The 25,769-nt window shown below is 34.1% G+C and overlaps 1 protein-coding gene and 1 non-coding gene across 20 annotated transcripts in view; one reads left to right on the top strand and one right to left on the bottom strand.

The window, feature by feature from the left end:
* Positions 1 to 25,769, top strand: part of LOC120773898 (TLD domain-containing protein 2) — a 275,286-nt gene that overhangs the window by 174,386 nt on the left and 75,131 nt on the right. For 15 of the 19 annotated variants that reach the window (XM_040103154.1, XM_040103078.1, XM_040103106.1 and 12 more), the window contains 5 exons: positions 6,505 to 6,608; positions 19,718 to 20,032; positions 24,318 to 24,791; positions 24,885 to 24,946; positions 25,012 to 25,217. In XM_040103154.1, coding sequence (XP_039959088.1) covers positions 24,527 to 24,791; positions 24,885 to 24,946; positions 25,012 to 25,217 — 533 coding nt within the window. In that variant the 5' untranslated portion in view covers positions 6,505 to 6,608; positions 19,718 to 20,032; positions 24,318 to 24,526. Of the gene's footprint in view, positions 1 to 6,504; positions 6,609 to 18,889; positions 19,428 to 19,717; positions 20,033 to 21,639; positions 21,886 to 24,317; positions 24,792 to 24,884; positions 24,947 to 25,011; positions 25,218 to 25,769 lie in introns of those variants that run through there. The other 4 variants (XM_040103161.1, XM_040103179.1, XM_040103258.1 and 1 more) reach the window with 4 other exon arrangements.
* Positions 22,379 to 22,450, bottom strand: Trnae-uuc. The gene has a single exon. It is a non-coding gene; the product is annotated as a tRNA-Glu (tRNA).

Here is a 25,769-nt window from a genome sequence, read left to right on the forward strand (position 1 = left end):
AAGTGCTAATTGTCAATAATTTGTTGATAACATGAATGGTTAATTTGTGACGAGACAAAAAATAGTATCCTAGTGTATTGATTTAGGGTTTTACCAAGAACTTAGCAGTCACCAATGGCTCTGTTCTAGACCAAATTAGTAAATAAAATTAGAAGGATCTAAATGGATTTCTCCCAAAACAACAGTTCTTTAAGTTTTCTTTTAAAAATGTCGTATAGAACCGCTGCCAAGCACATTCTTATTAAAGTTTTTCAATATTGCATTGTTGTTGTTAAGAAAAAACGATTGTTGTAACGCATTTTTTGCCAAGGAAAACATTTTAAGGACAAGGCTGCGGCATGAAAAAAGCACAACGCAATATAACGCATAAGCGAGTGCAGTAAATTATAAAAATAAACATATGAAAACAACAACATTAACAATGCAACTAACTACCAAATGACAGGTAAATAGAGCGACTAACGAGAATGACAGCAAAAAAGAGAAAAACGGTTCACACACAATGGCGCTTTGTGGTATGCGTTAGCTCGCCGTTATACGAATAATACTTACATACATACTGTATGTATGTATACTACATATATACACAAATATATGTACATATGAATATGGAATCGCCGGATTTACTAACTGACAAGCGGAATGGGCGGCACGCTTGGCTGGTGGTAAATAAAGGGTGCCGCAATTGAAACTTGATTACTTATTTATTTGTAAATTTATGCATTTTTGTAGACTTTTATTCGCCAAACTTTGGAGAGTGACCAATGGACCCACAACTGGTATAAAGTACATTGACTGGTATAATCAGATAGTGATAGAATTGTAGTTGGTTACACCATTTGAAACAAACAGTTACAGTTTATGGTTGCTTCCATATGTAGTTTTTTTGGACGAGAACGGGGGGATTTTTCACAAATAATAGAGAATAGTCGAAACGACTGGCGCGCTGTTGTTAACTCGGCTGTAATCGCGTAAGCGGTGTCTACGCTAATTAAAAAGAAGAAGAATAGAGAAGAATAGGTGTCTTAACTTTGTTTTTTAATTATACTTTCTTGACTATTCTGGAGTTCCTATGTAGCCTCATTACTATTTTTAGGTTCATGTGCAATTATGAATAATAATTATGTATTTAGTCTCATTTTTTATTGCAGATTACTGATAATTATTATAGTAAAGTATCTTCTGAAAGTCTTCAAAGTTGAAGTTTTCTCAACCAACGCCGAATCAGTCGAACCAAATTTCTCACCAATCGTGCAGATTCCCAAACTTGAAAGTAGGAATGTCAAAATAGGTCAAATATTCTCAATATCCCTGTTAAGTGAGCAATACTCTACGAAATTTTGTCCGTTTCTTAGCCACTGATCTATTCTTATGTTTTAATGTTTCGACAAAGATGAGCTCTGACTAAACTAAATTGCGATTATGGCAAAGCCACTCTAGGCATTTCGAAGTCATTTTTAGGGATACGACATCAACAGTTTACTTTCTAATTCCTAAAATCAAGTTTCTCCTAACATTAAAGTTTTCAAACTTGTAGAGACCATTATCTACCCTTTGAATCAAGCTTTTGCTTGGTTTCGCTAATGCCTCGAAGCAAAAAATAACTAGTTCTTGCTAAGAGATTAATCATTTTCAAATAAAACTAACGGGTATTCCTTCTAACGACGCTCTGTCGTCTTATTTTAATAGCGCATGGTTGCATTTGAAAAAATTTAACTGAAATTATTGCAACTAATGAAAATCGAGCAAAATTTGAATATCAAAGATATTGCATATCTTTCAGGTGTACATGCAATATCTTTGTATCTTTCAGTACACAGTGTGTGTACTTAAAGGGTATAATCTCAAATACTTTTTATCGATTTTTTCTCGTAAAAATAACCATCCCTACATTAGCACACTATTACTTTACAGTTTTGTTATGGATCCAGTATCCTTCCTAATATCACACAAAAACATAGACAACAAAAACCACTTGAAGCACCCTTTAACAGCAAGCTGGAAACATCCCGCTATACCAAAATGCTAAATAAAAAGAAACAAAATGAGAACAAAATGAGAAATAAAATATGTCACTGATTGAAAATTGAGGTTAAAAAGATTAGACGAAAAATTATAAACAATAAGCAATTACGGTGAACAACCGTTAAGTCGAAAGTGCGCTGAGAAAATAAAACCAAGCTGCATAAATTACTAAAACTATAAATAGCAATAAGTTAAATGCCAGCACACATTCCAAAATAGAAATAAATATTTGAAATGGAAAAACTGAAATCCCATAAAATATCCCAAGCAATCGCGCGACATTCACGACATATTCATTTTCTACAGATCACCGCTCACCACTTTGCATTGGGCGTTGACGTGGTTGTGCGCACGCGCGCATAAACAAAACAAATCAATTAAAAAACGATTAAAATTGTGCATCTTTTATGAGATTTTTATCGCTTAGGGGCTGTCACTTGACGAACGCTACTGCCACCATACTCGAAATCTTTCTACCTCTCTCCCTCTCTGCCGTCATATGCTCATCACCTGATTTTCGTTTTCTAAATGCAATTGGCAATACATATATGTAAATAAATGATTTCAAATAAGGAACTTCTAATTTCGATGGAAGTGATAGCAGGGTTGCAAATAGTGCATTAAACAAAAAATACCGTTTATTTCGGTTGCACCGAAGCAATAATACCCTTTACAACAGCAAAAGATTCCTTACAAGAACTTTGATCAGTCAGTTTGTTTGGCAGCTACATATATGCTATAGTAATCCGATCTCATCAATTTCTTCGGAGATTACATTGTTGACTTAGGTAATAACCCACCCCGAATTTCGTGAGAGTAGCTCGTCAAATGAAAAAGTTTTCTATACAAGCGCTTGATTCCGATCGTTCAGTTTGTATGACTTGATATATGATATCGTGGTCCTATATTGGCCGTTCCGACAAAATGGAATTAAAAGAAAAAATTAATCATAAAAATCGGATTTGAATAAAAATTGTGTAATCAGAAGGAAATTAGAATTTTAAATTTAGATTTTAATCTATAATTTTTGAATCAAACAAGTATGGAAGGGATCTCACCGAACATTTTATACTCTTGCAACTTGCAAGAATCAAAGTCAGGGAAATACTTTATTGTGTAAAACGCCAACTAGAGGATCAGTATATAAGCTATTATATATATATATGTACGTATACTACGAGTATAACTCATATACTGGCCGACTAATTCGACATAAGATTTGTCAGGAAAACGAAAATCAGTATATGTTGTATGTAGTATGAGAGTTGGGTTAGTATTGACCCGATTTTATCTACTAACTATGCAACAATTTAAAAAAATATTTAATGGGTTTTATAAAGGTACCTCACATACAATCACCAATCATGTGGGGCAAAGTCAGCCGGACGTTCGAAATTCCTGGTAATAGTTATATTCGCCCAATTGTATCTATTTTTGGCACAAAGATATACTGTTAGGAGTTAAACACGTTCTGTAATTTTCATTGAGATAACTCCATATTGACCGATATATCAAGCATAAAGTCACTTGGAAGTTCGAAAATCTTTATAATAGGTATATGGAAACTCAGGGAAGTATTGACCCGATTCAACCTATTTTTGATATACAGAATTACTATTGTCAGGAAAGGATTCTGTCTGAGTTTCAGCTATATATATCCTACATTGACCGATATTTTCGGTCAAAAGTCAATAGATACTGGGGTCCACATATTCGGTACCTAGGGGCTTGAACAGTTTCTGTAGGACAACTTTTGGTCGTAAGATGGCATACTTTAAAGGAATTATTGGTGCAAAATCTTATCTCGTTACATTAATTGCTTCTTGATTTGTGTACAGTGAGAGAATCAAATGGAACTTAAAATTGTGCAATATGGGAAGTAGGCGTGTTTGTAGTCTAATTTCACACTGTGACATAGAAATATGAGAAGAATGTTACGTACTAAATTTAGTCGAAATCAGTCCTTCGGGACCCGCGATATGTGATATTACCAAAATGTGGGTGGTGCCACGCCCATCGTCCGATTTTCACAACGGTTCCCATAAATATCTCCCATGCCATCTCGGAGGAAAAATTTAATGTCTCTGGCGTAATTAGTTAGTGATTTATCGCGCTTTTAGCAGTTTTGAACTCTAGCTTAAGTAGTTTAGAAGTTATGTACATTAAACTTTTTCAAAAATTGGCCGCTTGATACTGCGATACCCTGTGCCAAATTACAGTTTTATATCTTAATTTAGTACTTAGTTATGTCCCTTTATAGGTTTTCTGTTAATGGCGATTTGTGGGCGTGGCAGTGGTCCGATTACGCACTAAGGAAACCGCGTACCAAGTTTCATCGAAATATCTCAATTTTTACTCAAGCTTCAGCTTGCACGGACGGACAGACCGACAGTGAACCGGGTTTCAACTTTTCTCATCGGGTATCCGGCCAATAGTTGCTGTGGTATAAATTTCATACTATTATTCATATAATAAACTATTCAATACAGTGACAATTTTATTTACGAATAAAAGCGAAAATGTTTTTGTCGGCATAAGAATGCAAGGGATTGTACTTCAGGTTTAATTTTGAATATGTTCGTACAAATAATTTCATTGGAAAAGGCACCCACGAATTTAAGGCTGCTTTCTCACTGTGTGGTTACCAGCCTTTCAGTCCAGTTAAGAAGAGTTGTCCGCTTAATAGAGAGTACATTTAATAGAGCTTTCACTGTATTTTTATTTATCTATCTATCCTATCTTCTAAGTTGAGTCGAACTGAACACAGTGTGCTAAATTTTGCTAAAATCGGCTCAGTAGTTTAGGAGTCCATCGCGGACAATCAACGTTACACGTAATTTTTATATATTTATAAAGATTGGGCCTCCGACGTTTGTTGTTGTTGTAGCGGCAGAAAACATTCCTGAAGTAATTTCGAGGAAAGTCGCCGAGTTGACAGTTCTTGTCTGGATAGAAGTCCAGGTTAATTACGGCTTCACAATCCCGCTTGAGATTTAAGTGGTTTGAATTATCCGTAAGAATTCCTTTGAAATGCTGCAAATTGGGGTTTTTTAAATACATATATAAAGTAGGCATTCTCTCCATCCGTTTTAATTACTTTCGAATCATTAAATCGAACTTACTTTTGCGATTTCAAATTGCTTACGACCGAAATTCCAACAGGCTTTCGAAGCTTAAAGCTAAAAAAAAATACGCATTGTCTGCATTTGAAATGGATTTTGAACACAGAGCGTTTTGAAGAGAACAACAAAAATAGAAGAAACCACACCTACGTTCTTATATAAGAAAAAGCGCTCAAAGAGTAAGAGCTCGCAAGTCAAAAGCTCTAGTTTCTAATACCGTACAAAAAAGAAAGAAATACCTAAGCTTTTAAGTTTCATCTTTTTGACATGGATCTCGCAGATTTTGAGAAGTTAAAGTACGAATGAGTAGATGTCTTGTTCCCGTTACAAATGCAATAGTAAAATAAGCACCGCCGATGTTCATGAAACACTCTTATCAATTAAAATTTCGCAGTTTGGATCTTAAAATTGCATAAAAGTTCGAATTTCTAACACCGTTTACCCCTAAGGAACTCAAAGAAAGCCAAACCACCGAAAGCCTTATTTTTAATTTGAAAAAAAAAAATGTACTGAAAAGATCCTGCTGACTTTCAAAGCTTAAAGCTCCAAAGTACTTTGCATTTCAAATCATATTTTGATTCGAATAAGAACTTACGTATAGTCCAATATATCTCAACTCCGTCAAGTGATCTTACGAAAGATATTGGTTTCAAATATCACGCAAAAAAAAAAAACAAAAAACACCTCATTGTGCCAAAGCAATAAATCGATCAAATTGGCGTAGTCGATGCACCAAGAAATAAGAAAGCCAACCATTTACTTTCTATAACTATGTATATACATACATATGTTAATATGTTCGTATGTATGTATGCATATCTGTTAGGAAATTGCATTTGGTACCTCAAGAATATACTTTTGACTAGTTCCACATAAAAGCAAAGACGTCTAATAAATATTTCCACTAAATCTCTAAAGACACCAACCCAACATACACACATACATATCTTTATATATATTATATTAACCTATATGGAAGTAATACTCTTGTTGACAGCCCTATTTTATATTAAAATTAAAATATTTTTAATGCCGCTGTCTAAAAATGTGAAGACATAAACTCAACAAAGCAGCAACAATGCCTAAATATTTACTGGCAGTCCGGTAGCACATGACTACCCAATCAACTAGTCATGCCACAGACATACCCATACACATACTATAAACATACATACATATAAGTACATTGTATGGCATTATCTATGATGTCCGTCGGCTCTTCACACTTTCGACTATTTTTAGGCACCCACATGCATTATCATCGGTCTGTTTATTTTGTTGTTTTTGTGTTTTTTTTTTATTTTTCTATGAAGAGTGTGACTTAATTGTTTTTGTTGTTGCTTTTTCTCTTTTACAGGAGCAAATCACGTAGCGTTGATCACGGCCTTGCTGCGCCGTTCGATTTGGACTCACTGCGCTCGAAGGTGGAGGGACGCTTTGAGAGCGTTGATCGATTGACAAGTGAGTACTGCCATTCAAATATAAACTTTTTTTATTTGTCATAAAGGTATTCTCAAAAAATAGTTGCGTTGAGTCTATCATATCATTAAGATAGACTTTGTTTCTGTATTCTCGCCCGAAAAGCAATTTTCCTTCTCGAATAGTTCCTCAAAAATCCCAGCGTTACGTTTTGGATCAGATTAAATCCGGAACCTTAGTTATTCAATTTCTGGCCTTAATGGACTCATATCGTATTATCCTGAGCGGATATTTGCCCCCTAGAAAGAGAAATTAAGCAAATAAAGTGACTTTTCAGAGGTTTGTCATACATTCACTTCAATCAGGCTGAAATCTTCTTCAGGCTGAAATAAGATGGTGAAATATGATAAGAAAAATTTATGAATTTTTATGCCTATAACTTCGACCACTGACCAAAGTACCGAATCATACCACTTTTATTAACCATTTGACCTTCCGTAACTGCGACATGACCAATTTTAATTCGGGCTTTTTCAGTTTCAGTTCAATTTCAACGCGTCGTTGCTAGATATTTAGAATTTTCTGGTACTTTTAATCCAACCTCGTCTTACTCTATGGCACCACACCTCCGAACGGCTTACATATTGCACATAAATTTTGAAGTTTGACATTATACGTCGAATGGTAAACCCACAACTAACGATTTTTTCAAAATATGCGTTTTAGGGAAATAATAATTAGAAATGGTTCAATCGATAAAATTATGTTAACACCAAAACAGATTGTCTTTCCAAAAACAAATAAGTTATCTATGAGCTTTCACATTAAATTAGCAGAAAAGATTGCTAAACAAGAGTCTTTGCTATTGAAACCACATTCTGTTTTCACACGGTAACTTTAGGTTGGTTGCTTGGCAGGGAGGTGCATGAGCGCCAGCCCGCAGGCGGCCGCACTTAGACCATCATTAGGCCCATTGTGCTGCCGGGTAGTAACTAAATTGCTGCCCAGCAACTCGGTGGATTTGGTAAAAACTTGATTTTTGTCTACCCCAACAGCCCAGTGTCTCTTAAGTTGGAGCATAGGCAGACAAGAAATATGTCCCAGCATATAGCTGGCGATTCGTATGGATAATAATCCAGCGTGTTATCATCCCCGTCTCCACTTTGCTCATTTTATGAAGGTGGGATCTTATAGAATAGGAGCCCCACGCTAACTCCTAAAATCTTATTATACTTTACGAAATTTAGCTAACATTTTCCAAATAAATATCTTTTGAAAAAATATATTTTAACATTCGTGTATTTTGCGTTTCAGTATTTCTATTTGTGTACATATGTATGTATAAGATTTCCTTTTTCAACAACCACTTTGAAGCACTTTCGTGCAGCGGCAATTTCTTGCTTGGTTCACATCCAAGTCGCACACCAGATGCAAATACCACCTACAATCAAGTTCAAATCATAAGTATGCACTGCATACTTATAGGCGCATGGAAAACTGACGCACTAAAAAGTCCGTTACTACGTGACAAAGCATGCAAAAAGCTCTCCAATTTCATAACAAGCAATTAAAAGATCGCAACAAAATTAATTGAAAATAATTCGAATCTACAGACATACAAATGTGCATATGTACATACAAATTTCATTGTAAAATCAGTTAAGGCAGAAGTAATGTAGTTAATGTTTAGGTATGTATACTTGAAGACACTTTTGTTTGTATATATCTGCGTATGGATGTATGCTTTAACTCCAGCGTTTAGCTGTTAAGTCGAAGAAATTAAAGCCGTCTTTTGACCCCGACTCTTCTTTGCAGGCTTCTTCCTTCCTTTCAGCAGCTACGTCAGCATTTTTATAGAAATTTCATAAGATCAATGTAGTATCTTTGCTCAAATTGGATATTTTTGAAAAATTTGTCTACTTTTAATACTGTAAATTTTATTAAAATACATATAAAATAAAAAAAAACAAAAACAAATTGGGAGTTGTTTCAGAAATAGATACATATGTATGTATATTAATATGATAATATCATACAGTTCAATTGGAGTTACCACCTTAATTAAAATACATAAAAGTATAAATTACACAAAAAAATGAAGTCGTAACTGGATTCATACAGCAAATAGGTAAAAATTTAGTCAGCAAATCTTTTGAAGTTGAGTTTCCAGTCATTTTAAAAATTCTAAATTCCTAAATGAAAGGGTGGCCATCTTTTTAATTCCAAAATAAGTATAAATTTCTCATAGAATACTACAATTTGTACATTTTTTGGTACATTTTTTTGAAACAGATTTACCGTCTGTTTAAAAATATCAAATTACATGCAAATATTGTAATGTAACTAATTCGGTGCTCAATTCGATTCAATAAAAACAAAAAGGAATGTATTATAATAATGTAAACATACTTTTATAATAATGTATGTATGTATGTATGTATGTATGTATGTATATACAATCATGTACTGCATGTTTTGAAATTTGAAGCCAACAATATTATAAACATACACATACATACATACAAGCATTTGTAAAATATATTTTTATACTCAGCGTCGCATGTTGCTGCAGAATATAACAGTTTTGTTCAGCTAACAGTTGTTTGTATCACCTAAAACTAATTGAGATAGATATAAGGTTATATATGTATATATAAAAGGTCGCTTGTGGGCTAAAACTTAAATAATTGAGCGGACCCCTCCTTCTAAGAAGTTTAATGTAATTTTCCCCTAAAATACTTAAGATACAAGAACCAAATTTGAGCGGAACAAATCTCTTAAGCACTCCTACCGACAGTGTAAAAATATATCAAATGAAATCAGATGATAACCACGCCCACTTACCATATAACGGTTCTTTAAAAACTAAACTAAAACTAAAAGCACGTAAATCAATAACTGAAAACCCAGAGACATTAAATTTTACCCCTTAAAAGGTAAGAGAGGGCTTTATAAGAGCCGCTGTCAAAACTTGACGATGGGGGTGGGATCGCCCACATTCGGGTGAAAACCCATATCTCGCGACCTGCTCGACCAATTTCAACCAAATTTACAATGTGGATACTGATATTTCTATGCAACAGCGCAGAAATGGGTGAAATCTTCTGCTTCTCTTATAATACAATTTTAAATTTCATCTGGTTCTTTCACTTTCCAGTATACAAATTAAACACTGATGATGTAACAGGATAAAACTACATATATACAAATACCGCCATTGACATGTGCCAGTTTATGAACAAATTTTTAAAAGGGACCAAAACTGATCATCCCCTAGATACCGAATATATGGACCCCAGTTGCTTATTGTGAACATTTTATCGAAAATATAAGTCAATGTGAGATATATTATGGAAATTCAGAGAGAATTTTATTCTGATAATTATATGCTCGCGCGCCAAAAAATGTGTTGAATTTGGATCAATAGGTATCCAGCCCCCACACACCTAATAGAAAGATTTTCGAATTTCTGGCTGACTTCATACTGCAATTATCGGTCAATATGTCAGTTAGCTTAATAAAAAATAAATAAAACCGAGTCAATGGTACCCTACCCCTTTCTAACACATCTACAAATATACGTATGTATGTACATACATATGTACCTAATATACATAGGAATTTCACGATTTCACAATGAATTTTGTTGCATGCTTTCGCAACAATTTTAAAATGGAGTTTTGCCCACACCTAAGGGTATTTCTCCGGCTTTGATCTTTAGAAGTTTCAAAAGTATAAAATGTTAACTTAGCTCTTTCCTGCTTGTTATTGATTAAATTTCGTCATATAGTCCTGCAGACAAGTTAAGGTGTATATACTTATTAATGCTAAGTATATGACATACAAATGCATATGTTTGTATGTACCTAATATAAGTGCATACAAATATTTCCCACAGAAAATCGGTCAGTATCAAAGAGAAGCACAAAAAGTCCAAAAAAATGTGCACTTGTTATTTACTTGTCGCATTTCAATTGAAATCATTAAAGAATAAATAAACAACGCCAATTGAAAGTGAGTCAATGCTTCAATTGTGCATTAAAAAACGCTCAATTTCAAATGACAAATGGTTAAACATGAGAACACACCTATACATACATTTATATACATACATATACAACGAATTATATACATATATTTATATAGTGTATATTTAGTGACAGCACTATACGATACAATACTGCAGTTACGACGGATGGTAAATATTGAAACAATAAAATAAACTGAAGTAAAACATTTTCGGCTCTACATTTACATACTTTTCTTGGCGCAATAAGAGACATACGGCCTTTGGACGAATACAAGTAAATTGTTTGGTGATTTAAAATGTTTTGAAAAAATAAACAATTTTTATCTACTTTAAATTGGTTCTCGAAATTAAAATTTCGATCAAAAATGTTTAGAGGTTTCATTTTCGAAAATTTGTTTGTGTTGCCAATTAAAAAATTTGTGAGAGTAGAAACTTATATCGGGTGATTTTTTAAGAGCTTGATAACTTTTTTTAAAAAAAAAACGCATAAAATTTGCAAAATCTCATCGGTTCTTTATTTGAAACGTTAGATTGGTTCATGACATTTACTTTTGGAAGATAATTTCATTTAAATGTTGACTCCTGTGGTTTCAACAAGATGGCGCTACATGCCACACAGCTCGCGATTCTATGGCCATTTTGAGGGAAAACTTCGGAGAACAATTCATCTCAAGAAATGGACCCGTAAGTTGGCCACCAAGATCATGCGATTTAACGCCTTTAGACTATTTTTTGTGGGGCTACGTCAATCTAAAGTCTACAGAAATAAGCCAGCAACTATTCCAGCTTTGGAAGACAACATTTCCGAAGAAATTCGGGCTATTCCGGCCGAAATGCTCGAAAAAGTTGCCCAAAATTGGACCTTTCGAATGGACCACCTAAGACGCAGCCGCGGTCAACATTCAAAATGAAATTATCTTCAAAAAGTAAATGTCATGAACCAATCTAACGTTTCAAATAAAGAACCGATGAGATTTTGCAAATTTTATGCGTTTTTTTTTTAAAAAAAGTTATCAAGCTCTTAAAAAATCACCCGATATTTAGAACTACACCATTACTGAATACTGCTTCAAATACTCTCGTAAGTTTGTTCTCACATAGATGGATGGATGTACATACATATGTACATTAGAGTGCTTCAAAAAGATTTTTGAACTTTGTTTTCAACTCTTACCCCCTCAAATGTTAGTGATTGATAAGAGTTGAAAAAAAACTTCAAACATTTTTTTGAAGCACCCTAATGTACACACTATGTCAATATGCGAATTTGACCCGAAGATTCCGTTATAGTCTACAAATTGAAAAGTAAGGACATACGGTGTCTTGTTTTAGACTTTCTACTTCATTATCTGCTTCTATATTTAGTTTCTTTTTAATAAAAATATAACTTCCTAAAAATTAAAAAAAAAATGCTTATTATCAAATTATTACAAAAATACTCTTGCATTTAGTTTTACCATATTTGAAAAAGAATTGAAGAAGCTTATCTGGATTGAAAAAAATTGAAAACCACAAATACATTTGTACATATATATGTATATAAATAAGCTGCGATCAAATTCTTATCGCTTATATAAAAAAAAAAAACATTTCGTACCACAAAAGCTCGTAGAGGAAGTAAAACAAATAAAAAAACTAATTGTCTAACTAATTTCAACATATTATAAATATATCAAAAAATTTAGGAATTTCGGCGGTCAAAAACTCAGTAGTACATATTTTATTTTATTTTTTTTCCAAATTGGATTGCCGTCCTGGAACGTCCAAACAAGCGGCATTTGTGGCATTTGGCAAGGTTTTCTGGAGTATTTCGACGTACAAATCACCAACAATAATTTCCTTAAGCCAATAAATCGGTCCAAGATACTCGCACCTCCATGCTTTACCGGTTTTGTTGCATATTTCGGCTGGTATTCGGTCGTGATCGGCATACAGTTTCAATACATGCAGTTACATTAAAAGCATCTTTTTATCACTGTAGCAGCCGCAAATAGAAACTCTTTGAGTATCTGACAATGGAATCGACTTCTCTCACTGTCTTTACTTTCTTCCACTTTTTTTATTACTTGGTCGGCAGCGTTATGTACAATTTTGGGTAAGCAACCAATAATATTTTGGACTTCGACATAAGTTTTGCGCTCAGAAATCAATTTTTTTTTATCACGACGCGCTAAAATTCTGAATTTTCGACATTACTAAAGAAAAAACAGTAAAATTTCAACATTAAAACCAAGAATTTCGATTATATAATGAAACCGTTATTTTTAAATTTTCACAAAAGTTTTCAGAAAATTTAAATTTTTATAACACTTTTTTCACGCTCTACTAAGATTTTGACTGGCCGAAGACAGGTTTGAAAAAAAAAATAGTAACATTATATATTTTTTTGATTTATTTTAATCAAAATTAAAAAAATTAGATAGTGCTACTGTGGCATATAGTTTAGTGTTTATAATTTCAAATGTTGTCTCATTTGTTTGTCCTTTTTCTTAAAATGTTGTTATGTAGATATTCTTGTTCTTTATTGGCGTAGACACCGGTTATAGCCGAGTTTACAACAGCGCGCCGGTCGTTCTTCCTTTTCCAAGTGTAGGCAGGTCCTTTCTCACCTAGTCTTTCCAACGGAGTGGAGGTCTTCTGCTTCCTCTCTTCCCCTGACGGATACTACGTCGAATACTCTCAGAGATATGTATGGTGTTTTCATACATTCGGACAACTTGACCTAGCTATCCGCTTTCTCTTAATTCGCTGAACTATATCAATTTCGTACAGCTCATCGTTCCATCGAATGCGATATTCGCCGTAGCCAATGTGCAAAGAACAATAAATCTTCCGCAGAACCTTTCTCTCGAAAACTCATAGCGCCGACTCATCAGACGTTATCAACGTTCATGCCTCTGCACCATACAGATGGCAGGGCGGAGATGATACGTGGCTTGTAGAATTTGGTCTTTGTTCGGCGAGAGAGGACTTCACTTCTCAGTTGCCTACTCAATCCGAAGTAGCACCTGTTGGCAAGAGTTGTGCTGCGTTGGATTTCGAGGCTGACGTTGTTAGTGGTATTAATACTAGTTCCTTGATAGACAAAATTATCTACGGTTTCGAAGTTATGACTGTCAACAGTGACGTGAGAGCCAAGTCGCGAGCGCGACGACTGTTTATTTGATGACAGGAAATATTTCGTCTTGCCCTTGTTCACCACCAGACCCATTCGCTTCGCTTCTTTGTCCAACCTGGAGAAAGCAGAACTAACGGCAATGATATCGTTGTCATTGGCGTTCGCCAGCAGTTGAACACTCTAATAGAAGATTGTACATTCTCGATTTAGTTCTGCAGCTCGAGTTATTTTCTCTAGAAGTAGGTTGAAGAAGTCACACGAAAGAAATCGCCTTGTCTGAAACCTCGTTTGGTATCGAACGGCTCGAAGAGGTCCTTCCCGATCCTGACGGAGCTTTTGGTGTTGTTCAACATTAATTTACACAACCGTATTCGTTTTGCGGGGATACCAAATTCAGACATAGTGGCATAAAGGCAGTCTCTCCTCATGCTGTCAAAAGAAGCTTTAAAATCGATGAATTGTTATCAGGCTGTTGACGGTGAATTTTAATCTTTCACAGTACGCTCGATAGAGCCTGAAATAAAGAAAGAAAGAAATTACCACTATAACTGTATAGCTTTCACTTGCTATTGGAATTTCGTGTATTTTTATAAGTGTGAGCTATTAGGCAGTCAAAATTAAACTATCAAAACACAAATTTATTTTATTTTATTTATTTTTTTAACCAAATTCCAGAAAAGTAAGTATTGGGGTTTTATGTATTTTTTTATCATTTTGTAAAATCAATGAATCAGGTATTCAAATTTTGTCAGCAATGGGACGAGGGTAAGCACTACACAGGTTGTCGGCGCAAGTTTTTAAAAAGTATTTTAAAAGGCAAGACGTATAAAGAAGTACAAAATTTAACTGGTTGTTCGCCGACGATGATTCGAAATACCTTTAAATACAAACCAAATCATGAAACACTTGGGCGTCGTCCAGCAATAACTGACGGAGAGACCAAGCGCCTAGTAAAATTCTTAAAGCAGAATCCTTTTGCACCTGCAACGAAAATTAAAAAAAACTGAGAAGCAGTCGGCGATGGTAATCCAACTAATTATAATCAACTTTGGGAAATTGTTGAGCCTGCATGAAAATCAATAACAAACCGAGACTTTCTTTATTTATGTTTACATTGTGCTATAATTTCGACTGCAACTGTATGCGCTGAGTGATGGAGTCATTTCTTCACGCTGCAGAGCGGATCAATTACAAAGCTTGCATCCAAGATCCAAGTAATATGTGCATGTATAAATATCTTTTAGGCGAATTGCATATTTTCTCATAATGAAATCTAGAAAAGGCAATGAATTTGCGACATACTTCTGTATGCAGGTTCACTTCGATAAAGAAAAGTTCTTTTTCAGAATGAAAACGCAAGGTTTTCAGTTGTCAAACGAAATAATATGCCCAACACAAACCCGTGCTACTTTTTACGGTTCCGTGCTCACGACGCACAGTGGCATTTCGGCGGAAAAAAAGGATTTTTCCACTTTCCAATTTCAGAACTTTAATGATTTTGTTTTGTAAAGAAATATTTGGATAAGAAAAATTCTACAAGGTTTTTTATAAAAAGTGAAATTTTATAGTTGAAAAAACTAACAGAAGTCGACGGAAAGTTATTCAATAAAATAAGATTAAAATTATTGTGAAAATAAAGAATTTTTTTTGTGTGTAAGTTTATAGCTATGGCTTTTCTTTTTTTTTTTTGTGAAAATATAGCACCTGCTTGTTTATAAAAAAAAAATTTATTGAAATTGGCAAAGTAAGCTAATTTTTATAATTTTTCAAAAATTATACTAAAAAATATCAACTTTTCATTTTTTGATGGAAAAAAACTTTATGTGCTTTGCCTTGCTTAGCCCTCTTACTATAAAAAAATGAAAGTTCCGAGTCTGTACTTTCAATTAAAAAAAAAAACAACCGCCAATTACCGTCCCTTTTAGTAACATCGATTTTAATTACTGATGTCTTCAACAGACTTCTTATAACTTCGGATCCTTACATATGTAAGCAGCTTAAGGAGTCATTCGAACAAAATTTCCCTAGTTCTAAGGATTGTTAAATATATGGTGCTTGCATAATATTACAAATAAAAACTAACACAATTTCTCGCCTGTTACATATTCAATTAAAACATTGCATATTATATTGGATTTTTATCAAGGTAAAGGTATAAATAACGTCACTTTGCGTTTAAGTTTAATTTTTTTTCATCAGGAGAACTCAATTAAGAAGTGTCCCGAATTTCAAGTCCCTAGGTCCAAAAATAAAAATTTTGGCAATTGCAGTTATATGGGAGGTGGGTGTGGCAGTGGGCGGTTTTCCAAGATTTTTTCAAAATTTCTTAATTTAGTCCAGAGAAGTGTTTCTGCAAAGTTTCATTGTTGTACGACCACTCCTTCTATTTTTTTCCAAGAAATGTATGGAGCGGTGCCACTGTGCGACGGTCGGATCTGCATAGCCGCAACGAATCTAGTTTTTTATTCGGCCAAGGACTTTCAACTCGTCAACATTTTTACAAATTACTTTAAGTATGTTTAATTTTGAGCCGTTATTGACAGCCATGGCAGTGTTTGGCCGAATAAAAATCCGAGTGTGTTTCTGTCCTCAGGGACTATAATACTAGTCTATATTACGGTTAGAATTGAATTGAGTTTACTCTCTAAATTAGTAACATCCTACCAGTTGCGTTATTCTTATGCCTACTTCAGTCTACCGTATCTCCTGATCGAATCTTCAGGTGTTTTCTCCGTATTTTATGTTGTATTTACATTTTACTTTATTAAACTGGAATGTCTTTTACTCCGATTTGTAAAATTGAAAATTGTTTCATAATAATTAATATAATTTGTTAAAAAAAAATTTAAAAGTATTTTTGTTTTTTTATGGTCCATGGATTTTTCATAACCATACTGGTTATTCATGGTTTTGCATAAGTTTTCCAATTTTATGGCATGGATTGTATTAACTTTTGGTAGTTTTATAATGAATTCCGCAGTTTTTCGATTTTTAGCACATTTGCTCCCTATATCGAAAAGACAAGACTGCCAATCTCCTCCACATGTTCTCAATCGGGTTTAGATTGGAGAATTGACTGGCCTTTGACACATTTGCATTTCCGAACGACTCAGATGCCAACCTCGAAATGTGTTACGCGTCGAAATTTTGTTGATAACACGATCTCAGAAGTCGCTGTACTCAACGGCACTTTACTGCTTCTTGGTTTTCTTATCTTAGTAATAGAACTCAACAAGTTATATTTAACGATACTTTTTCTGGTTTAATTAATGTCCCTTCAGGCGTTCTTCCAGGTAGCCATATTGCTCCAATTCTGTTCTTGTTATTTATTAATGATATATCATCTGTTATTAAGTATTCATAAGTATACTTATAAGTATATGCATATATGTACATTAAATAGTGAAATATGTCAGTTGCAAACAGACTTAAACAACTTAGTTTATTGGTGTGTTAGAAATGATATTCCATTGAACCTTAAAAAATGAAAACGATGTGCTTTTCCCGTAGATCTGTAAACCCTATACTTTATACTTAATACAAAACTTTAGCTGGGAGCAAGTATGCAGTTTTGTTAATCTTGGAGTAACTATGGATTCAAAACTCAATTTTAATCTCAATGCATCTTCCATGATTTTTAAAGCTAAAGATAGTTTAGTCTTAGTTTTGTTAAACGTAGATCTAAGGAGTTTGGGTTTCGCTTACTACAAAAATTCTTTTTACATCCTTGGTGAGGCCTATACTAGATTATTTTTCTGTGATATGGAACCTTAGTAATCAGGTCCATTCGGAGAAGTTAGAGTCCGTTCAAAAACAATTTTTGCTTTTTGGCTTAAATCATTTTCATTGGGATTCCAGGTTAAATCTCCCCCTATATACTAATAGTTTAAAACTTATAAATCTACATACACTCGATAGTCGTAGGGAAATGCTTGGTATAATATTTCTTGTAAATCTTACGAATGGGTCAGTCTGTAGTCCATCTCTGTTGTATGATATTAATTTTAACGTTCCCGTTCAAACAAATTTGAGTTAAACGAACTATTCCGCCGTATAGTTCGCGATTTCAATTTTTATTCCAGCACATTTGATCTAAGACTCACTCTTTACCATTAAAAAAATTATTTTTTCTACTCTTAACAAGTGACATTTAAAAGTGATAAACTTACTTTAACCTAATTCTTAATTTTGGTTGCTGAAATCTTTGTTTTTGTAGCTGAGCAGCTTAAGTTCGCAACGCTTAAAACTCTCTTGCCTTTTATGGCTCGGCAAATTGCGCTCTTTGGGGATTGCGCCCTTCTCGTCGGAACTGGAAAAATATACATACATACATACATACATATGTGCTATATGCACATATTTCTATTCGACACTTTTGCGCCAAAATACTATTTTTAATTAAAAGATGGTGGTTTTTCTACAAAGGAGGTTAACAAAATGTGTCATATGAAATTTATTTAAAAATTTACCGTAAAATATGTCTGTATTCTCGCGCTTATTAAGCGCTGCATTCGCTCAAATTTTATTTATTTATTTAATATTTGTTCGCTTTGCAAGTTGCTGCTGCCAAATGGCCAATTTAGTGCAGCGGCAGCAGTTTACATACATACTATACAAATGTACATATATGGGAGAGTTTGTCCAAAGCTCAGAGAATGTCATAAATGGATTGCGAAGCCCGTAAAACTTATCACAATAAACAGAAGGAATATTTATGTATGTATGTATGTCACATACAAACACATTTTACTCATTTGCGCATAAAAGTCAATAAGAAAAACGCGCGCTATGTCTCAACTTTGAGTCGGTAATGAAAAGCAAATGCAAAAGTCAAAAACAAAAATAAACAAATAACTATAAAGCGCAACAAGATCGCCAGTAGAAAATTACACAAAACGAACAATTAGTTAGATTTTTGCCTTTGCATTTCAAGCACAGCAACGTTTAGCGGGGTTTCTCACTTTTTCCGCCGATTGTCTTACAGCTTCCAGCGGTAATGAGAGCGGCGCGCTTGTCTATTTGACTACGATTATTTGTTGTTCCGCCGATTAATAGCACGCGGGGAGCTGCTGGTGAAATGAAGTTATTTTGTAAAACCAAAAAATTATAAAGTAAGAAATTGCGGAGGTGTCGCGCGCTCGTTGAGTGCCGCTGAAACAGTCGCTTATATACATACATAATGTATGTAACGTAACCTGAGCTTTTCACTCAATTGCCGTTCTACGAAAATAAAACATGTGTCAAAAATGAAAATCTTTCTTGGAAGTGTAGCAGGCTTTAGTTAAAAATTAAACTCGTTTGTTTGAATTCGAATTTGAAAGTTTCAGTTGCTTTTCGTTCACGCCCATTCTACAAGCTGCTCCAACGAAGTGTGTGTGTTTTGGTGTAAATGTTTGCATTTATGTGTCGTTTAGTGAATTATGCGCGGCAAATGTTGAAATGAAAAGTGTGCAAATATTCCGACATGAAGAAAATTCAAACAACTTTGTTGTTGTTTACCTGTGTCGGCCCAATAAAGCGAACAATGTATGCAGTGAGGCTTGGCCGGTGACGGGTGTTGGTGATGTCAGTGATAATCACGGCAACGCATTGCAAAACCTGCTCACTAATGCTTATGACAAGTTTGTAATCTTCAAGCAAACGCCGAAAGTGATAACAAAACCAACAACTACAACGATAGCAAGCCGTGTACCAGGAACGGCTTGTAACAGAAGTGCGTTTGTTTATTCTACATTTATTGTTTTCCTTTGTACATATATACTAACACATTACTAACCACAATTTATTTATGTATTGTATACCAAGCCTGTACTTGTAAAACAATTATTTCATTATTGATTAATTTGTTATTTTTTTATATAACATTTATTTTCAATTAATTAATTTAATTATGTTCTGTTTTTCTTTTTCTTCCAATTTCTCTGCTCCGCCTTTGCCATACATCCGCCTGGTCTTTCCTGTCATAACTTTGTCCACCTTAATCCACAACACCGCCTATTCTAGATGAACGCAAAAAGTCTTCGCTGCCCACCATACCGACCAAATCGTATACGGTGGGTAATCGTGATACCTTGACCTCGGTGGCCGCACGTTTCGATACAACACCCTCAGAGTTGACACATCTCAACCGTTTGAACAGTTCATTCATCTATCCGGGCCAACAGTTGCTGGTGCCGGATAAGAGTGCGGCCAAGAATGATTCGGTCAGTGGCAGTGCGACTGGCATCGATGAGAAGGGCTCCGACGCCAGCATATCGGGCAAATCGAGCCCCATTGATCGCAAACTATCAACCACCGATGAGCAGAATGATGAAAATGGTGAGTTTTGCATTTGCCGAAAATTATACAAATAAAGAAAAAAAATGTAAAGTTGAAAACAATTTAAAGTAGAACTAGTAATCAAGAAATCAACATTTTACACTAAAAAAAACATAAAAATATTGCACTTAAGATAGTTTTGGTGGAGAATTTCTAAAGTTTTGCGCGGCTTTTCATTCTTAAATATACTCATATATGCCTAATTTGCTTCTGGTAATAAACCTTGTTAGATTTGCTTATTATCCTTGCAACTTTTTATCTGTCTGCCTGTCCATCTGTCTGTATATAATAATTTTACACAAGCGCTTTTATTTCCAACAAGCAGCTTATTTATCGGAACCGCCGATACGCACCACTATAGCAAGCAGCTTTCATACAAACTGATCGATCAAAACTCAGTCCTTATCTGTTTCTGTTTTATTCGTCGAAATATTGGACGAAATTCAAAATGGTTTATTGCCCAAAGCTTTGTTACAATCTCCGAAGAAATTGTTCAAATCGGAGCACTATGTGTATTTCATATAGTTGCCGTACTAACAGACCGATCGAAATCAAGTTCTTGAATGGAAACCTTTGGACATATTTGTAAAGGGTATTAGCGCTTTGTTGTTTCATCTTTTATTATTATCCTTTTATTTTTTAATTAATTCGTCTTAATTCTGATAAGCAGTAAAGCACAAGGAATTTCTTTAATAAATATAAATAATTATTAATTTTTCTTATACTTTCATAAAACCGGCTTTTAATAATTATACATTAATGTTTTATATAATTTACCATATTGAAGAAATCCTTCAAAAATATTTCGGAGTCAATCCAACAAGAGATTCGTCTTACGATAAGAAATTATTTGTCTAATAGTCCTGACAAACGACAGCGCTAATATGCATTGGCGGGCTTAATTTACATTTAATTGCGCATTTGACCCATGTTAATGCAAGTTAGTAATGCACAAAAATTTAGTGCATTTAGCTGAATTTACTAAATTTGAGTAGACAACACTGCCCAAAATAACTAGTTCTGCTATTGTTTGACAGATGTCGCTTGAAATCTGCCGCCTTGTTTGTGTTTACAGCTTCAGAGGTAAACAGTTTTTATATTCCTAATTAAATTATGTGCAAGTATATTAACAAAAACAAATTTTTATATTTTTAGATGGCAGAAATTAAACAACGCACAGTTTCTTATACATTTTTCCAATATTCTTAACTTTTTCGCATACTTTTATTTCACTTTTTTTTAATAAATAAACAAATTTCACTATCAGCTGTCTAAATGCACAAGTCTGCCGTCTGTCACTATTAAATTAGCGTTGCTTAAGGCGCATTAATTTTGCTCGTCTGTCAGGGCTATACATCGCCTTATTAAACCCAATGAGTACCAATTTGATTGCGACTCCGCTAAAAAATATTGCTTTAACACAAAAACATGTGGCAGCATTAGCAAATGTCAACCATCATTTCGTTTTGTTTACTTATTCGCAATTTACCCATTCATCGTAGTCATTTATTCAGCGGATTGCATTTTGCCTCTCACTCGTTCATTTTTCCACACATATGCTATTGACGTTTGGCTGTCATTGACTTAGCACACGTAAAAACAACAACATACGTGTAACAGCAGTCAAGACTTCTGCAAATAATCATTTTTTAGAATCGTATAAATTATTGCAAAAAATCGTTTTCCACTTAATTTGAAAGAATTTTTAATGGAGAGACGTTAATAACTGCAAAATTTTTGTGTAAATTGTGTGTTTTATGTGAAAGAAGAGCCCAATTCGACAAGTTCAACGGCGAGTGGGAGAAAATAAAAAGTGCTAACAATGCATACAGCGGTCTTTTGGCGTAACGGAGGTGAACACAAATATACCAGTTCTTTATTTACATTTTCCAATAAATCAACAATACATGAACTGTGCTAATTGTTAAGAAATTTGTGTGAATAAAAAACAAATGTGAAATAAGGGTTGTCATTTACAGCCAGTCATATGCAGAGCAACGAGAGAAGTTACCTTGCAGCTTTTGTTTTTATTTTATATTAGCCGGCCATCGAAAAAAGCTCGTAATTTCAGGGCCACATAAATTACAAAAAATGTTATTGTTACCTGGTGCTGTGTAAGGAATTAAAATGCTTTTACTACAAAATATTAATTTAATCAAAAAGTTGTAAACCCTGATTAATTTTTTGAAGTGATAATGAAAGGTCTTTTACATTCTTATTGGTGTGAATTGTTCTTAATGACAATGTTCATAACTAAAATTTTAGCAAATATAAAATGAAAAAAATTATTAATAACAAAAAATTAAAATAAAAAAAAAAAGTTTTTAAAAAAATGTGCAAAAAATCTTCCCATACCGGGAATCGAACCCGGGCCTTCTGGGTGAAAGCCAGATATCCTAGCCACTAGACCATATGGGACCTTATGAATTACGAGCAACGTGTTTATTTTGTTGTAGAGTAATTTTTAGCTTTACTTTATTTAACTTATTAAATAAGCTCATATGACGTCTTATCAATATAAATATTGCATAAAAGGTGTTAATCAGACTTCTTATATTTGAATAGACTTTAATTGTTGTCTATTAGTTATATACCCTGAACAGGGTGTAACCAGTTTGCACGAAGTTTGTAACACTCAAAACAAAACATCGGAAACCCTTTAAATTATATACATATGATGTATAAATGATCAGCTGAGTCTATTTAGCCATGTCCGTCTGTCTGTATGTATAAATGCGGACTAGTCCCTCAGTTTTTGAAATATCGATATTTCACGTGTCCTTTTCCTTCCAAAAAGCTTTGCATTTTATGCAACCGACGATAACGAAACACTAATGTATATAGCTGTCATACAAATTAACCGATCGAAATCAAATTTTTTATAAGATGAGATATCTTTACGAAATTTAGATTGAATTATTTGCCAATCACAATCAAGATTTAACGTCTTTTTACCATTTCATTACATAAAATCCACACATGTGATGGGTATTAACCTCAGTTTCAACCGAAGTTAACGCTTTTTCTCTTATCTATTGAAATTGATAAAATACACACACTAAAAGTTTTATTTAGCTATTAGTTAAGAAAGAAAGTGGACATTGCAGTAGTTAGTTAAATATTTTGATAATATAAGACATAATTATATAAGCCTTAACAGATTTATTTTTAATGCACATGACTAGGATCAATAAAAGTTAAATTTCTCTATTTAGTTCTGTGTATATTTACTTTTGTGTGAACTAACGCTACAAAATTTATGAAAATTTATTGGTCGCTCTGAAACTTTGAGCTCCGAAGCAAAAACTTATCATGCGATTTCTCTTAACGTTTATAGGTGAACGTTCTAAGTATATGCATATGCAAATACTCTAAATAAATATTTGAAAACATTTTCTAATAGTTTTTAAGTAAAAAGATACCATTATAATAAACAGTAAATAATTTTTACTAAGAAACGTGCTAAATGTTCGATATATGTGCACATGTTTTCGACGATATCATTATCACAACTTTTTAACAATAACTGAAGTGTATATATAATTTAAACAAACAAAGCTAGTCAAAATACCTTTTCCCGTATTAATGACCGGCTATATAGTTTTATCATTTTTGTTTTAGTTTTTAGTGCGAAACGTCCTCAAAGACGATTCCAATAACATACTGGAAAAGGACTCTTTACTTGTTGTCAATCACCAAATCCATAATCAACTTCATCAAATAAAATTTCAATTAAGCAATTGAAAATTAATTATGAGCGGTAAATGATAGAGAAACTGATGAGTTAGCGTCCTAATACATTTACCTACCAGATTTTACCATCTAGTAAACATTTCGTTGTCTGTTTTTATCTAGATATTATCTTAAAGCGCTGTTTTAGAACTATTATATAATAGCACATGTTTATTTAAACTTAGTTTCTCAAGCCTACGCCTTACCTTCCATACAACTGCAACAAAACAAACAAAAAGTTGATTTCGATTTTCCAAAACAAAAAGTTAATTTTTATTAGTTCTCACGGGCCATATACAATGTATATTATATATATATATGTACATACATATATAGTTTTAGTATTGACTCACCTAATTTTTTATTGTATTAGCTGTTGGTGCAGCCTTCCTAGATAAGTGAAACAGTTGTTAACGTAAGTTTTTAAAGGCAAGCTTGTGTTAATTTTATAATTCAATTCCGCTTGAAGCACACTGTGTCTTGACCTACTTTTATAATAAATTTTAACTAATAATGAAATTTTACACTATTTCTCTTATTTTAATTCTTACAGATATACTAGAAGGTCTCCGCCCTGGTTCACCTAAGCCGGGTCATATAGAACGCGTCGATTCTGCAAAGAGCACCGACAATGCACAAGCCGAAGCAAATAAGAGTGACGATCCCGTCATCACACAACGTTTCCTCAAAATCAATGTACGCCATATCACCGATGGACAAGGTGTCGTGGGTGGTGTCCTGTTGGTCACACCCAACGCCGTTATGTTCGATCCGAACGTCTCCGATCCGTTAGTTATTGAACATGGACCCGAGAGCTACGGTGTAATTGCACCCATGGAATTGGTCGTGAATGCCGCCATCTTTCACGATATAGCGCATATGCGTGTGTCGGGCGGTGTAAATACCGAACAAAATGAAAATGCCGAAATCTACTATCCACAAGCAGTATTAGAAGCGAAACAGGCTAAAGAGGCCAAAGAGCGGGGCGACGAAAGTGTTGACGGTGCGCGCAAGCAAAGCGCTACAGGTATGTAAATGCGTAAAAAATAAGTTTAATAAATAAAATATGCACTGTTACATTATTCAAATCACTAAATATACTTACGTATTTAACAAACAGGTGGTTCCATGGAGACATGTGACGATCAGGAGTCGCTATGCTCCAACACGGGCGAACGTGAGGTTTGTTAATAATTCACACTCTTGTACGTATATGAAAAAATGATATAATGCACTTTGTTGTTTAGCAAAAAGACGCAGAGAAGGGTGTAGAAGCCAAAGAAGAAAGTGCTAAGACTGATGATGAGGTCAACACGAAAGCCAACAAAACCGAAGACGATGCTGATGCTAATGATTTGAAGAAAACACTTAACCTCACCGATACACGCACCACACTGGAGGAACGACGCAAAAGTCTATTGGATCACCATTGGGCCATACCGAGCAAAGATCGGTAAGCAATCAGCATTCGATTAACCATCATACATCACTCTATATTTGCATGAATTTGTCTATGTTTATGTACCGGTCTTCGTGTCTGTGCTTGTCTCTCCTTTTCTACGTAAATTCGCTTACGTAAGCTTCTTGTATTGGTTTAAGAAATAAATGTGCAGTTATCTTAATTGGTTCAGGGTTACTATCTAGTCTTCTGCGCCACTTTCGGAAGTTCAATTAATTAGCTAAGTACGCTTTCAGCTTATATTGCGCTACATATATTCTGACACAGTTTAAAATGAGCCATTTGGTTAGCAAAGAATTAAGTTTTCTTGCTGAAAGTGGAACTATTGGCAATGTGCAGTGTATATATAAAAGAAAACCGTACAGTGTATCGTAAAAGAAAGCATTACCTGGCGCCGTTGTCAATTCCAATACGTTTAGTATATGTGTAAAGCTTTGTTTACCAACATCAATCATGCAGCGAGTATCTTTTTCGCTTCCGTGATAAGAAAATCAAATTAAATTCAGTAAATATTTGACACTGGGAAGAGGAAAGTGCGCAAAATTA

The sequence above is a fragment of the Bactrocera tryoni genome, chromosome 1 (assembly GCF_016617805.1).
Source record: "Bactrocera tryoni isolate S06 chromosome 1, CSIRO_BtryS06_freeze2, whole genome shotgun sequence".
In the NCBI taxonomy this organism is placed as follows: domain Eukaryota; kingdom Metazoa; phylum Arthropoda; class Insecta; order Diptera; family Tephritidae; genus Bactrocera; species Bactrocera tryoni.